Consider the following 15,997-nt stretch of genomic DNA (forward strand, 5'->3'; position numbering starts at 1 on the left):
GTTGAAATGTGGAAAAAAGCGCTCACATGCGCTACACAAAGAGTTAAATCATTTCTCACTTCAGTGCTGCGGATCATCTCGTACAGATCTTGTAATGTGCAGCCTATAAGGGTAAATCGCGCTGATTTGAAGTTACCTATAATAAGTGAGCCGCAGTCTTCTGCGCAGCATGGCCCACTACAAGGCATATGAAGTGCATCCAAATTCACCCATTCTTCTCTGTTGAACTCCTCGAGAAGTAGGCTACTCATCATGTGTCACATGAAAGAGCCTTTTCTCAGCTTTTAAACGGTGCTAGCTAGCCACTATTTGCTGTGATAAACAGTTCGCGAGAAAAATAACTTCAAGAGATTTAATAATTATTCTCTGCGCCATCCCCACATCCATTCGTCTTGGTGGAATATCGTAGGCCTACACACTCTTCACGCAACACATGACAAACCATAGGCCTATATCAGAATAAACAGCAGACCTTACCGAACACAAAGGTGTAATGCATTCCCATGTATAGTTAGCTGTTCCAGAGTAATCCGGTTTTGAAATAAATTGTAGCAAAATTCAACATGGTCTTTCGGCTTTAAGCATTTCCTAAAACTGAGCTGTGCTTACATCGCCTAGATAGCCTATCTGTAATTATTAGTCAGAGAATATACACAGGCAGCTCACGGTTAAGAGTTTGTCAAAGTAGCCTTAATGTTTTCTTTTCACAAAATGCTAAGCATGCATGTATTTAAGTTTCTTAAAACTGAGCTGTGCTTAAATGGGTCAATGCATGATTTCATAACAGACCAAATAGAAAATAAATAGGCTACACAGTATAGTTAGATCAAGTTGGGACAGTAGCACATTTTAATCATGGATAGTAGTTAGACAATAGCACATTTTAATCATTTTATATCTATAGTGGCTAGTGAAAGAGTTGAGGGGGGGGGGGGGGGGGGGGGGTTTGACCAATTGCTGACCTTTAAAGGTTACTCTTAATTACTCTAGCAAAGCAAAAATCCTTGATAACAAGTTCCGCTTCAACCCTCTCAGCTATAGTATAGTGAATGCTAGTTGTTGCAGGCACAGTCATGAAACATTTCCTGTCCTTTTCATTGTAACTTAACGTACATTTTAAGAAATGTATTCACTCATGAAAAATAAGGGAATAATTTAAACTAATAATAATTTGGTGTAGATATGCAATCTGAAATGTTCATAAATATGTAGGTCTCATTCTATCCCATCTAAACAGATTTGTATGCTGTTTTCTTTGAAACCCTATAGGTTGAGCCAGTTATACTCATGCACTCATACCAATTTATCTACCTTGAATATCAGCAGAAATTTGCTGCTGCTAAGATTCTGAAAGAAAAGATCAGGATCAGTCTGCCGAGAGACCTGCCCCAATAGGCGATATTGGACCATTAAACCACACAATGATACAAAACATACAGCCAAATAAGGCAAGAAATTGTTTAGAGTGGCAGAGCCAGGGTCCACACCTCAATCTGTCAAAAAAAGCGAACACAAGGCCAGAGTCATGGCAAATGTTCCTGACTATATATATTCCTATATATATATATATACTGTATTACCATTTTGAGAGCCGTGAATGCAAATAAAGATGTTTCCATTGATTGTTTAAAAAGGGTATGAATAATTTTGGACATACAATTTTTTCATAAAAATGTTAAAAAAGATGAAAATGCTTCTTTTTTTATTCTATGTTTGTCCCACAACATTAAATCAATATTTGCCAGGGGTATGAATAATGATGTTCTATCGGGCAGGAATGGGACAACACTCTGTCAATGGGACAATCTGTTTGTGTTTCACTAATTCACCGATTGGGTTAAATGCAGAGATCAAATTTCCCTCACGGGATCAAAAAAGTATATACTGTATACTTATATATATACTTATACTTATACAACTTTTAATTTTAAAAACTCCAGCAACTAAAAGTCTTCTCAGTTCCTAAACATTTACAGAATTTTGTTAAGGTGAAGCAGCACAGTGGTAAACATTCCCCAACTTTTTTGAAACATGTTGCTGACATGAAATTCAAAATGATCATATATTTCCCATGAAATAGTCCTTTTTGCTGCTAAATATGGGTTTACAAGACTTGTATATTATCACATTCTGTTTTTATTTGCATTTTACACAATGTCCAAACTTTTTCTGAATTGGGGTTGTATATATTTTTAAATAATTTAGTATTCCTTTTTATTACAAATACAAGACACATCATGGACCATGCCTAATTTTACAAAAGAAATTTGAACCATTGTAAACTTAGTTTAAAAAAATAAAAAACATAACACTTAAAAGAATTGTGCTCTGACCAGTAATTAGATAACAAATAATTATATTTATAATTAGTTTTAATATAAAATATATTAATATACCAGAATGGTGCACATTAAACAAAAAAATAAAATAAAAATTAGACCGAAAAAATGTGAACTATTAATTATTTTTCTGGTATAATTCATAAATTACATTTTATCTGTCTTTATTTGAAATTATGTATAAAACATCCAATGCAGTATAAAAGCTGACAAACAGTAAAAAAGAATAGTCTCTAACCAGACACATTTTAGCCTTGCAATACCATGGCATGCAGGTATTTCTCAGGTAAATATTTTTTTCTGCTTCTCAGCAATCTCGATAGGTGACATAACCTCTTCAGTATTCATTTCATACCTCTGTAGAAAGGCTTTTTGAAGTGCCTCCCACACAACCAGGAGTACTCTCAGGACAAACAGCAGACAAGCCCAGATTAGCACATACACATACAGTATATACAATCATACAGAATATGTTCAGGGTGCTCCTACCAATAAAAATTGCATTGCGACTGGGTGCTGCAGGATCCTAGTTCTTTGTAATGTTTCCAGTCAGAGCCACAATAATCACAGGGTAAATGGTCAGGATGTAGCGGACATATTTATCAAGCACAGAGTTCTCAACAATAAATCTGTAAAGGTAAAGAAAGCATGTATTGATGGGCACTCAACGTTTCTCATTAGTACTTTGGCTTGACTTTGAACATTCTAAAAGGCTTACCAGAGGATCATTAATACGACCAGGAAGGACAGACACACAGTGCCGGCATCTGCTTTAGACAGCTGTCCATCATAATCCATCACTATAGTGAGGTTGATGAGAGTGGCCAGTGTTGTCCATGTCATGTATGTTGCGATGCCATTTTGGACCTGAAGCAGCACAAATGTCTTTGAACTGCTAAAACCTACATGTGCTCCTTCCTTCACCAATGATAAATCCTGCATAAACATTCACTATCTTTACCCTATAAGTAGTTTCTCAATCTAACTCACCAGAATACGGATAAGCCAGAGGACACGCTTGTGGTATTTGTTGAGCCAAGCACCATAGACTTTCAGTCCGTGACAGGAGAAGAATATCATGATGTAGTTTGTCAGGGCTATCAGTGCTATAATCACCAGTGCTGCGATCATTTGTCTTGAGAGAAAGGACATACGATATATAAACAACACCATTATTATCAGATTTTTTTTTAATGCTTATTCATTTCACCATCAGCTGTAAAATAACTTACTCTCTGTCCCATAACAGAAGCCATGTGATATTACATATCATGTTCACAATCAAGGAGATGAAGAATCCATATGGCAACACAGGGGGACTACAGTATGTATAGCAGGAATTCCTGAAAATATATAAATTGCAGTTATAACTGATGTTAACAGTTTGACCTGTTTCATGTTGACCAAACATTGACACATAGGGAGCAAATCCTTACCGCAGGCATAGAGTGCAGAGGATGTAGACCATCATGAAAGTCAGCCAGATGTAAATGACAACCCAGATAGAAAATGTCCAGCCAGATGGAGTGATGTCTGTGTCATACTTAGCTGATATATTTCCAGTGCTACTCCAAAACGGTGCTGAGGGGGGAAAAACCCACAGTAAGGATAAAGACACTAAGAATTTTTAAAAAGAAAATTACATAGGCTACAGCTCTAGACTTATTTCATCATATTGAAACTTACAAAATCCCGGTCCTGCAAGGATGTTGAGAACTATTGCAATGATGTATATGGCCATTGATGCCAAAATAACTGCAAATCGCCCAATGCTGTGGCCTTTCATTGCAACAACCTGTAACAAACCAAAAGGCTCTTAATTGTATTCTGTATGCTCTTCTTTTAAAATGACCCATTTTCACTAAACCCCAAATATAAAGCAATTACTGAACTGTACCAAATCTATTTTGCCATTCATCACAAACTATTGAGTCACTATTACCATTACACATTATAATCAAAGCCAGATACATCCCAATTTACATTACACTTTAGGAAAGCTTACACTATCTGAAGAGACACTCTCTCTAATATGGGGTCCTACCTGCTGTTGTCTTTTCAGGAATATGAGGATGGATGCAGTATCACTCCGACTCCGACTATACAGCTCACTGTGGGAGAGGCCTTAAGTACACTGGAATTACGCAAGTGGTGAAGTCTACTTTTTTTTTCTACACGTGAACAAGCTGGCATGGGTAGTGGCATGATCAGTTGACTGAACAACCTATACAAATAAAAAAAACGTGCCCAACTTTATTACCACATCATCACGATGGACGGATTCACAAAAACTTACACAACTTTTTTATGCAATGAAGAATGACTTAAGTGACAAGTTCAAGGCAGTCTGGACCAATAACTAAACGTTGAGTAGCCGGTTATACAATGTTTCCCAAGGATCTGTATTCTAGAACTTTATCCATAGCACTTTTAACTTCATTAACAGTAACAAACTTTAGTCACAATTTGTTTTACCATGGCATAAATATCCAAATCATGTTCTATACAAATAAAATAGGCACCTACAAGAATGTACTGTATTTCCTGAAATTGCCTATTTGATGAGAATAATTGTTTGCGTTGGTGGTCACATGCGTGATAAATTGCTGTACATCTTCTTCTACATCTATCTTCTTCTAAGTGATTCTGATAATTTGTGCCATGTTCAGAAATAGACACTCAAAGCAGCTTGACAGGCCCTCTCCAGCAATGTTATTAAACATCACCCCACACCTTACAATGTGTAGATTAATTTTAATAATACAAATTCTATTTCCCTATGGGACTGATATTTATTGGTGGGCATTGAGATTAAACTTTGACCAGATGTCATTGGGATCTGTAGTAAGGGTGACACCAGGTAGAAAACCCAACCCATTTTCACATTTATAGGTATAAAATAACACACCTTGTTCAGTTCATATATTCAGTTTATGAACGGCTTATCTATGATCTTTTCTAGTAAAGATAAATGTATGAATCAAAAGTTCAAATCCTTTACATTTTAGTAATTCTTGATATCTAGTCATTTGCTAATATCTCCCACCAAGTAGTGTTAAATCCCTGTTACAACACAACCATTTGCACTCTCTATTTTTTTTGACCATGCATTGCATAGCCTCCACATTATGCAATGTGTATACGTCTGAGAGGGACTTTTGCTTGGTAATATGTCAAGCTCAAGTTTCTTTGTCAGCTCAGATACTACCAGATTGGCCTGGCTTTTGATCAACAATGGAAGAGGTTTGTTCAAACTGTGGTGAACAGTTGTGAAAGGACTTGGTCATTTAACTCAAATGAGAAGCCCAGAGAATCCAGACAGAAACTAAAATTAATAAATAACTAAATCAATAAAGTTGTGTCTCCTGTCTCAGCCTAGTTCTTTGAAAGCTACAGCTGGAAAAAATGAAGAGACCACTGCACATTTTTCTGATGTCATGGGCAACATTATGATGTCTGAGCAACATTATATGACCATAGATTCATCCTCAGAAAACCTTCAAATGAAGGTTAAAATGCTCATATTGGCTCTTAATCCCCATACGTTTTCAAATCAACCACAGACACTGTACTGCCGCTGGAAAAACATTTCTTTGTTTTAAAAAAACAAATTTTCACATGTAAGTATGAAAAGAAACAGAGTTGGTTGACTACGGGTGGCGTGCCCAGGCGCCTCTGAGACAACGCGGCGATAACCGGTGGGCGGTGATGGCAGTTGGTGGGGGGTGACGGGTGTTGTGTGGACAGCCTGGAGGTTCAGAGGTCTTTGAGGCTCTGGTCACAGCTTGACTCCAGTTCTGTTCCACAGACCAAAACACATGGACCTGTAATTAGCTCCCTCGTTCTAGCCAGAGAAGAACATCTTCACTGGATCTTGGGAGGTATGTAGTGGATTCGGCACCTTTCAACGAAAATCTGTGGAAATGACAACAGCAAAGTTATGGATGGGTTGAGCACATGTCGGGTTACTTAACTTTGAAACGGCTGAACTAGTTAAACGCATTGTGAAGGCAAGTAGATGAAAAGTAGCACACCCTAGCTCCTTCCCCATTCCACTCCACCCAAATTTTAATGGAGGGTTTGCCAAGTTAAAAGCCAACTCACAACAAAGACTAGGAAGCACAAGTAGATAATAAAAGACTATGAATACTGATAGCAACTTGTAAAACTTAACTCCACAGAAGGTCTATGCATTCAAAACATGTAAACAACATGTAATTGCTGGTTCCCTCTGACCAGTTTTTTATTAAGTTGGCACACACTTGCACTTTCTAAAGTACTCTTACAATGTTTTTTAGCAAACCAAATATAATGTTTAAATTATTATTATGGGAAGTGATACATGGTTATTGGTAGTGGATAGCGGCCCTGCGAGACAATGTAGCAGAGATTAGTCAGTCTTACTCTTACCTTCATACTTCGGTCATTGACGACTTCTTCAACATTCAGTTCTGACTGCATCATCTTTAACTGCAAACACAAAATTGCACATTTCTCTATCTCTTTCCGGAAAAGACAAACCCATAAACAAAAATAAGTACAGCAAATATATCTGTTACAATATATGATTGTGTAACATTGCATGAATTGTATGAATCCCTGAAATGCTCCTGCAAGCAAACAACATAAGACCTTTTCCCTCATTTGTGCCACTGTAAAAATTCCCAAAACAATTCATGTTGCCCCCTAGAGGTGATGAAGAACACTACCTTGGTCTGCTCTTTCCTGAGTTGCTTCATGAGTGACAGGTTATCGCTATCCTTTGACCTCTCTTCCCGTAGTCTTCCCACCACAGCTGAGGTCTCTGCAATGCAGGTCTTTATAGCCTTGTCTCTGCTGGTATGGGCATCTATTAGCTAAAGCATGCAAAGTTGAGATGGACAACAAATTACATTTTGCACACATAAGACAAGGGAAAATAATCTTGTAACAAAAAAAAGAAACAGAAAGACTTGAATGATCTGTGTGTCTATCTATAAACTACTCAAGGTTTAAGAGAACAATTACCACCCTGTGTCCCTTTACAATTCACCAGATCATTGTACATTTTACATGCATCTTTTCAAGGTGTTCTGTAACAGTAATAGGTCTGATATGGTTGCTTAGGTGCAATTAGGAGACATCACAGTTTAGGTAGGCTATAGGTGTGATGGGCAATGGCCCTTATAAGAATGTTATCCCTGCAATCTAACACTAATCTAATCTCTCCCTCTCTCAGACAAACAGAAAAATAGATAGACACACACACTTTCATAATTTTACACACACTTTACTATTACTCATTACTATTGTAGAAACAAAAACGCACAGATTCATAAAGATCTTTGCAAGTCTGGGTGGCATCCACTTTTCCAGAAAAGGATGCAGTGGGCAAAGTGGTGTTGAGCGCATGGACAATACGGTCATCCAGGGTTCGCATGGCTTTCAGGACATCCTGTTGGGAAAAGGCATGCGTTTTATCAGAGACTTTCTAATGAGGAGACACAGCACTCAAAAAATCCTCCATAGAAATGCATGGGGTTAGTTTGTAACGGCTGTTGTCTACACATATCCCACTCCTTCCTCGGCAAAACGTCGACATGTGAATACATTGAGCCAATCATGTGGTGTGATGTGAATACATTGAGCCAATCATATGGTGTGTTGTGAAGACATCGTGCCAATCATGTGTTGTGAACTCGCCGCTGGAGCATAATTGGTGTCGTGAAGCCTTGCGCACGCGCATTTCTGCTGAATAGGATGCCCTATGAGTGCCCAAAAAGCGTTGCAATATGGCCGCCGAGTGGAGGGACTTGCCTAAAAGGACTTCGGTTTTATTGATTAGAATTCCTGAAAGGTTGATAGCAAAGATACGATTGTATCTCAATACTAGTATTCACCATGCGCTTTACCCATTAGTAAATTGCACGTCTCTACGGTTCTAGTGTCATCAGTAGGCTAATGTCTGATCTCCAGGATCAAAGCTCGATCAAAAGTTTTGGGTAGTTGCCCTTGTTTCAAAAACAGTAAGTTAGACGAGTTCAACGTGCTACGTTAACAGTTGCTCGGTGCATATTTGGTCTTTGCTGCATGCATATATAGTCACACTGTATACGCCAATGATTCATCACGTAACGCTAAGCATACTCCTTTATAACAGGTTGTGAAACAGTGATTGTGACAGTTAGCTCACAATGATCCCCATGACTGAACCTAGCTTATGGCTTCTAATGACTAGTAAGGGTCATTCTGCACTGGAGTTATGCAACAAAATAACACGCCAGACGACTCGGCAAAACCAATTTAAGCCTACATCCATGTATCTTCACAAAATGATTGACGATACAACTCAATACACCTTTACCTGAAACATTGAAAAGTCCTCACAGTTTAGAGTACCACCGGGCGCCGCCATTGTGGATTTCAGGGTCCAAGGCTAGTCGAGACGAGTGCCTGCCCTGGCGAATGCCTGAACAAAATCGACACCCCTTTTTTAATGTTCTGTTAAGTAATAGTGCGTCTTTGATAAATGACGAATCGTTGTACGTTTATCCAGACTGATTCTGCGAGCAAAGACAAAATAGAATGAATGCATTATGAATTGTCATTTACTTAAGGCAGTACACATTTTTACTTTCCTCGAAGAAACTAAAAACGAATGCATATATCCTGACTGCAGCAAAGACAATAACGGAGCATGCACGTCTTTGACATCTTTATTTTTGCAATATGGAATGTCACTACTGCGCACACAGATTATGTAATTAAATCTGAGACAGGCTCCTCGTTGCGTCTGTCACATGGGGTCCTATTATCACTGATATGTAACTGTGCTGCTGTGTTGCCTCTATGTGTGTTGCTGACTGAGTCTGACTTTCAACTGCGGAAGCAGGAAAACTTGCCCGAATGTAACATCAGTTTGAAACGGCTTCATGGTTCCAAAAATCCAATCACACTCTTTGTAAAACACCAAACTTTAATCATGATGCTCAATTCGATCGTTAGGTCTCGTCCTCTCGGTACTTTCTTGGGTGAGTATAGAATGTCTTTTTCTGGCTGAAGCTGCTTCTTGCTAGCAGCGTTGTTGACTGCTGTTTATTTGTGGACTTGTGACTTGAGGAGTTCTGCAGACTAATTTAATAGATATCTCAATGATGACAGTATCACTTACAGGATTGTATGTGGATTGTTTCATATTATACGTTTGCTCTGTTGTCTAATGGTGGACTGACATTAGTTTTTTGATCATGTTTCATGATCTGTTCCATGATAATTTATTGATCCTAAAGCTAGCGTCGTAGTCTAGCTAGGTAGTCTATCATACTGTAGCTTCAATGTCAGTGGTGAGACTGAAACAGGTGGTTTGTCATAAAAAAAGAAACTCTCTATAATATCTATGATAAACCAGAGTGTGATCTAAAATTACTTGTTGTTTAATTCCAGCTATCTTGTCGACTTTTCAGGAAGTCTCTGGTGTTACTTGCCTGAATGTCAAGCCAACGTTATTGACGCGCGTCTTTAATATAACACGTTTGTTTTACAGCCCAATGGCGTCGTCAGGCTGTTGATAGTATTTGTAAGAGGAGAATGTGTGACAAACCCCCGGTGGCAGCCACAGAGACGAAGCCTGCCGCCCCAACACCGAGCAGTAAGTTCTCAACATTAAAACTACCTATTTCAAAGAAATCACACTGCACGTGGGCGTGACAAGTAATTTCCAAATATCTCGGAACAAGTAGGCCTATAATGACTTCAATCTCCATGAATTTGTCTCAAATTATGCAGATCTGATATCATATATCATCATCAGCTATGCCTTACACATTTACCTCAATGTTAAAGTCTCTGAAAAATGTGTTCCAATGAGTTTAGACATTGTATTCTCAGAGGATACCCTGCTGAAGACTAGCTATGGCTGTGTGTGTGTGTGTGTGTGTGTGTATGTTTTGGCTGTCTGTCCCTTTTATATAAACTAGGTTAAGGTTCACACTTTTCCCAGAGAATTCTCCGGTCATAGTGGTTTTTGAAGAGTGTGTGAACCAAGAACCCTATATATATATATATATATATATATATATATATATATATATATATATGTATATATATATATATGGAAATATATATATATGGAATTATTTACCCAGTAATCTATCTGTGGCACAGCACCACATCTAGGTTTCAAACTGCCTGGATACCGGCCGTCAAACTTTGACAAGAAGATGCTCATATGGTCCGGCCGCTTCAAGACTAAGGAGCAGATTCCTGAGATTGTATCGTAAGTAACCATTTCCTATTTACATTTAAGATCAACCATCATCCGGACCACCTTCAACCAACAGACTCTCTGGTCCATTTTTGGAATTATGTAATAAGCAGCAGGGGAGTTTTGAAAATTCTAACAGAAGATTCTGTTCTGTAAGGTTCTAAAATTCCATGTTGAATACAATGAACCCAGATAGTGTTTAGATCGTTCAATTTTCAGTTACATGTTGATCACAGGCACACTCAGAATCCTTGTTGTAACGGTTCAAAGCTGGTCAAAGCAAGTCTTTCTGACGTTAATTGCTGTAGTGTCTGGTTATCTGGCAAATGATCAAAGAACACAAAATTGCTGGAGACTTCACATATACTAGCCTATTATGCAGATGACAGTTGCAACTCCTTCACATATCATGGCATTAAAAATATTTTTTGTTCTGTAGGTATGAGATGCTTGACGGTGCCAGGAACAAAGTACGTGTCAAGGTCGCATACCTGATGATGGCTGTAACCATTGCAGCTTGTATGGGAATGGTGATCCTGGGAAAACAGGCAAGAATGATACTGCCTTTATTACAAATATAAACCCAATTATACTTGTTCCTACAGCAAACATGCCTATAAATCACCATATAGGTATAAAAGAATGTGATCCTGGTACTCAAACCTACAAGCTACATGGATGGACATCTAGGATTTAGGGGTTTTTCACACTTGGTCTCTCAGCCTTTTAAACAAACTCAGATCGATGACTCAGCATTTTTGTGCATATGTGAACATGCCAAATGAACTCAGACCCCTCTAACGTGAACCGAACTGAGACCACCTCGGGAGGTAGTCTCGGCGTGGTTTGCTTTGAAGTCCGCGGCACGGTTTACATTGTCTGTGCATTTTGAACACAACTCCCCCTGGGTTCTCTTTCACATTTTGCATTGTAGGTTAGCCTATTTTGTCCTACTTGACTTGCCATTGCCAAAACAGAAAGCATGTCGTTTATTATAACCTAAAATAAACTATTATCATTACGCTCATGATGGGCCTACAGACAGGGATGTAATGGTTAAATAAGAGGTGGGTAAACTATGAATTCTGTGATCACAGTGAGGTGGACTCCATCATGCGGTATCGTATTTCGAACTTTGGATTGCTCACCATTTTTCAAGATCTGCTAGGTTATTATCTCTTTGTCAAACTCTCATTGCAAACGTATACCAGGGACTGTGCAGTGCAGTTAACGGGCTGCTGTTCACTTGTCATTTTGGACGTGAGCTAGAGTTGGCCTACCACTGAATTAGAAAGTGTGATTGGCTGGCGTGTTGACTGACAGTTCAAGAGGATCTTTGCAATAACTTTAGATCAGAATTCATTCTGAAAATATATTATAATATTTATATTTCAACAAACAATACAAAATCACCACACCAATTAAGGGTCATGATAATTATTTCAACCTGATAATGAATGATGATGAAAATACATAACTATCCCAGAGCAACTACCGGTACATAGCCCATAATCCAAAGCAGGTCTGAGACCCGTAGAGAAGGAATAGTGTGAACATAAAGAAAACTGAGGCCCCATCAGAGCTGAAGTGCACCAGAAAGAGATCTGAGTCCTCTTTCAAACGAACTCACAATGTGAATACAAAAGTCGCTTTTTTTTTGGTCCTTTCTGGTCCCCTTTTAGTGGACTGAGTTCGGTTCTTTTAAAAGGGACTATATGTGAAAATGCCCTTATATGATTTATAAGAGGGGCAGCCGTGGCCCACTGGTTAGCACTCTGGACTTGTAACCGGAGGGTTGCCGGCCAGTGGGCCGCGGCTGAAGTGCCCTTGAGCAAGGCACCTAACCCCTCACTGCTCCCCGAGCGCCGCCGTTGTAGCAGGCAGCTCACTGCGCCCTGTACACTGTGTGCTGTTTGTGTTTCACTAATTCACCGATTGGGTTAAATGCAGAGACCAAATTTCCCTCACGGGATCAAAAAAGTATATATACTATACTAAGAACATTTATTGGTTGATTGGTGAGCCTGTAGGTGCATCACCTCAAAATGCAGTTCCTATCAACAAATGTGGTTGTAGTATAAATTCACTTCTTTACGAGTTACCTTTGTAAGTCCACACTGCACTTCTAATCATTGATCATTCTATAACTTGCACTAGATCCTGTTAATTGAGCAAAAATTTGAGGACATTGGTGGTTATTACAAAAGTCTTTTTGTACAGACTATCCCAAGGACTGAGCTCCCCAGGCATCCATCATGAGTTGAACCACCCACCTGTTTCACTGTTAGTGAGTGTATAACAGTCCCTGTGCTTGCTACCCTAGGGTGTGAAAAACCACGACTCGCTCATTGCCAGGAACATGGAGAAGAAGGCTCGCTGGAGGGCCGAAGCTCAGCAGGAGAGAGAGGCAGCGGCGGCGGCGGCGAGTGCTGAGACTCTAGCTGCTGAGAAAGCCCAGTGAGGGACTCGGAGGAGGAGCAACCCCCCCCCCCCCCCAGATCACATCCAAAGTGCTCCTGGATGCCTCACCTGTTAAGGACCCTTTTTGCTGCCCCCTGTCTGTAACTAGTAGGTAGTGCAGCCCTGCATCAGGAGAACCAAAGTAGACACAAAGTTTTGTTCACGGCTTAAATCACTGGATGGGATCTCTAGAGGTGCCAAGACGTATGACCCTCTGTTAGAACAAGACTTGTGCTGAGAAGCGAAGTGCTGAGCGTTATATTGAAAGTTGATATTCAGCTGTCAGAGATGTAGTAATTCAGTTTCCTCGCTCAGCTATTCCTCTGCCACAGTGAACTTTTTAATCTTATCACGCTGCTGTTTTACAAGTATTAAAGAAAGAAATAACCTACTCAAACTTGACTGGTGTCTGCTCTGTAGGACCCAGTGGTACGCTCACATTAGGGAAGGAGAAAATACTGAACACCAGTGGCTCTAAGGCTGATGGGGACACTGACTTGCATTTCCGAGACTATAGCTGACAAAGAGCTGGGAAATATGTGCAAAAACTGACGCTCAAACATCGATGCAAAGCGTATCTGCCAGAGGCCTGGACTAGGAAGCAAGGTAACTGGGTTACCTCCAGAAAAACACTGCACTGAACATCTATTGTTTATTAAGTGACATGTTGTTTGGAGATCCGCATTTACTCTTGAAGTTACCTTGGCAATCCAGTAACCTTGCTTCCTAGTAAAGCCTTCAGATCTTCAGTGGAGGTTTTTCTGACCATATTGAGTAAAGACCAACCAGAACAAAGCCACTGGCATTATTTTCAGGAACTTTTACAATTTTTAGGCATAAAATACATAATGTTTATGATTCTTCATAATTAATCTCAGAATGTAACCATGAATCCTGAGATATAGAACACCGTTGTAGGAAATGAGAAATGTATCCTGTGATAATGTATCCAGTGATAAATAGGCCCTGGTATTAAACTTGATATGTGAAGGATCAAGAAAAAAATTGCAATAAAAAGTCCTAATTTATGGTCCACAGAATTAATGAATCTATTCTAATGAGGTTCCAGACACACAAAGTAAGACCACGATCCCAGTACAGGGGCTCCATGAAACAGCATTTATGCAAATGGCATAACAGAAAACAGATACACAACTCAATACAACAGCAGTATTGAACATGAAGAGCTGGTTATCTCACTGGAGAACATTTAAAAAAAGAATGTGGTAAACAATCTTACAGCTTCATTAGCTATTAAATCACCAGTATTCTTTTTATTTTCAAGTTTAATTTAGAGTTATTTTAGTTTCTGTTATATTTTGCTTGTGTTTGTTTTTCCACCTCGATTTCTGAATGAGGAATTATGGCACCTTCGGTATAGACAGATTCTTCTGACCCCCCAAAAAATGAAACTAAAGAAATGTTTTTTTTTTCCCTTTAACAGAGTAAATGTCATATCATCATTTTTCTTTTTTTTTACGTTTTATGTACGTATATCTTCATGTGATAATCAGCATGGTCTAACAGTAATACCAGAGTTTATCTCAGAGAAATGCACACACGCGCACACACACACAGACATACTGTATATATAGAAAATTTGTTCAGCAGGGATCAATCCTTGGCATATTCCAGAGTCCAATTTGAGAATTGAGGGGGTTTTTTTTGAGGGGGGGGGGGGGCATGTTTTTACAAAACAATCTTGCTCATAAATATTTAGTGTGTTTTGCACTTTGCTTTTGAGCATCTTAAGTCCTGTCACCAGTGCTCTCTGCACACTGTGGGCCAATGTCACGGGGAAGCAAAGCTCAACATCATACCACCTCTGCCTCTTTGTGTGTGTGTGTGTGTGTGTGTTTATTCTAATGTCCTGGGTTAAGTCCTGAAGGTAAAGTGCTGATGAATATGCTGTTGCTGATGATGATGATGAAGGTATCAGGGGGAAGGGAAATCAAAATGGTTCTATAGTAAGTCTCTCTGGTCGGATCCTCATGGATGTGCAAGATCAATATTCCTTTAGAGTTTTTTTTTTATGTTTTGTTTATTTATCTGTTGGTCTCAGTCCAAAAAAAGACTCCAACCCCCATAATTCCAAAGGTGCTTTGTAGAACGTTGCTTGAGAGGCGAGAGGCTGGCTCATGCTTGTTGGGTCAGAGCCACGCTGCTGCAGGATTTCCTGTCATCCTGTCGCTTGTAGGAATGCATGATATATATACCTGAGCACAAAGGTACCCAGATGACGTCGTCAGTCACACGGTCCAGACTTTGCAAGTCTTGCGGTCACTGAAATTTGAAATAAAAAGCTGCTGCTGCTACAGCCTGTACATTTCAGACCACTGGCTGTCGGCAGCTTTGGGAAGCGTCGACCAAGTTTAAAAATAAAAAAAAGAAGAGAAACAACAAAAACATCTAATTCCAATAAAAGTGCGTCGCCTTCAGTAGAAGTCTTTCAGTCGTAGGGGGAAGGGGCAGACTGGCCGTTCTCGCCACAAAAGTTGAGGTGCTCAGGGAATCACGGTTCCAGTGAGCAGAGACATGGGTCACGCCATCACACAGTCGCACGGTCAGTCCAGTGTGTGTGAGTGTGTGTGTGTGTGTGTGTGTGTGTCTTTGTTGGTCTGTCTGTGTTAACAGATGCAATCTCAGCCTGGAAGGGTAAGGGGTGGGATGCGACCAGCGTCTCGCCTGTCTAAGGGAGTCAGTATTGCCGTTTTGAAATCAGGCAGGTTCATTCCCAGCGGCCTAAAGGATGGGGGGCCATTGGTTCGGGGAGGTGGGTAGGTTGGTCAGGCCAATGGGGACTTCCAATGGGCTTGCAGGAGGAGAGAGGATGAGTGACTCTGGTAGAGTGGTTTGTTCGGTTGTTGGCTTTTGCAATATGGTGTCTGAATGGGAAGGTTGACGACCATAGGGCAGCATTAGGTAGACAATGTTAATGTAATGCTTGACTGGGGGG

General features: G+C 39.7%; 2 protein-coding genes and 1 pseudogene across 2 annotated transcripts; 1 reads left to right on the forward strand and 2 right to left on the reverse strand.

Annotated features, from left to right (window-relative positions):
* Nucleotides 1-1,460: 1,460 nt before the first annotated feature.
* LOC143131496 (uncharacterized) lies at nt 1,461-5,791 on the reverse strand (annotated as a pseudogene).
* A 120-nt stretch (nt 5,792-5,911) lies between these two features.
* mix23 (mitochondrial matrix import factor 23) lies at nt 5,912-8,764 on the reverse strand. The gene is made up of 5 exons (XM_076290623.1): nt 8,683-8,764; nt 7,648-7,773; nt 7,049-7,195; nt 6,750-6,809; nt 5,912-6,254 (listed from the first exon to the last, which is right to left on the reverse strand). The coding sequence occupies exons 1-5, from the start codon at nt 8,731-8,733 to the stop codon at nt 6,204-6,206; spliced, it is 435 nt and encodes a 144-aa protein (XP_076146738.1). The 5' UTR covers nt 8,734-8,764; the 3' UTR covers nt 5,912-6,203.
* Nucleotides 8,765-9,151: 387 nt separating this feature from the next.
* fam162a (family with sequence similarity 162 member A) lies at nt 9,152-13,432 on the forward strand. The gene is made up of 5 exons (XM_076290627.1): nt 9,152-9,349; nt 9,862-9,966; nt 10,482-10,593; nt 11,021-11,129; nt 12,905-13,432. The coding sequence occupies exons 1-5, from the start codon at nt 9,301-9,303 to the stop codon at nt 13,040-13,042; spliced, it is 513 nt and encodes a 170-aa protein (XP_076146742.1). The 5' UTR covers nt 9,152-9,300; the 3' UTR covers nt 13,043-13,432.
* Nucleotides 13,433-15,997: the final 2,565 nt, after the last annotated feature.

The sequence above is a fragment of the Alosa pseudoharengus genome, unplaced genomic scaffold, assembly GCF_046254945.1.
Source record: "Alosa pseudoharengus isolate Yale_2024_CS ecotype anadromous, Long Island Sound unplaced genomic scaffold, YU_APseudo_1.1 YU_APseudo_1.1_scf_18, whole genome shotgun sequence".
Classification (NCBI taxonomy): domain Eukaryota; kingdom Metazoa; phylum Chordata; class Actinopteri; order Clupeiformes; family Clupeidae; genus Alosa; species Alosa pseudoharengus.

Coding starts and splice junctions, on each gene's coding strand:
- mix23 (XM_076290623.1), bottom strand. CDS start 8,733: ATGGCGGCGCCCGGTGGTACTCTAAACTGTGAGGACTTTTCAATGTTT. Junction 7,196..7,647: donor GCAAAGATCTTTATGAATCT/GTGCGTTTTTGT, acceptor TGCATGCTTTAG/CTAATAGATGCCCATACCAG. Junction 6,255..6,749: donor TCAATGACCGAAGTATGAAG/GTAAGAGTAAGA, acceptor TCATTTCCACAG/ATTTTCGTTGAAAGGTGCCG.
- fam162a (XM_076290627.1), top strand. CDS start 9,301: ATGATGCTCAATTCGATCGTTAGGTCTCGTCCTCTCGGTACTTTCTTG. Junction 9,350..9,861: donor TCCTCTCGGTACTTTCTTGG/GTGAGTATAGAA, acceptor TTTGTTTTACAG/CCCAATGGCGTCGTCAGGCT. Junction 10,594..11,020: donor CAGATTCCTGAGATTGTATC/GTAAGTAACCAT, acceptor TTTGTTCTGTAG/GTATGAGATGCTTGACGGTG.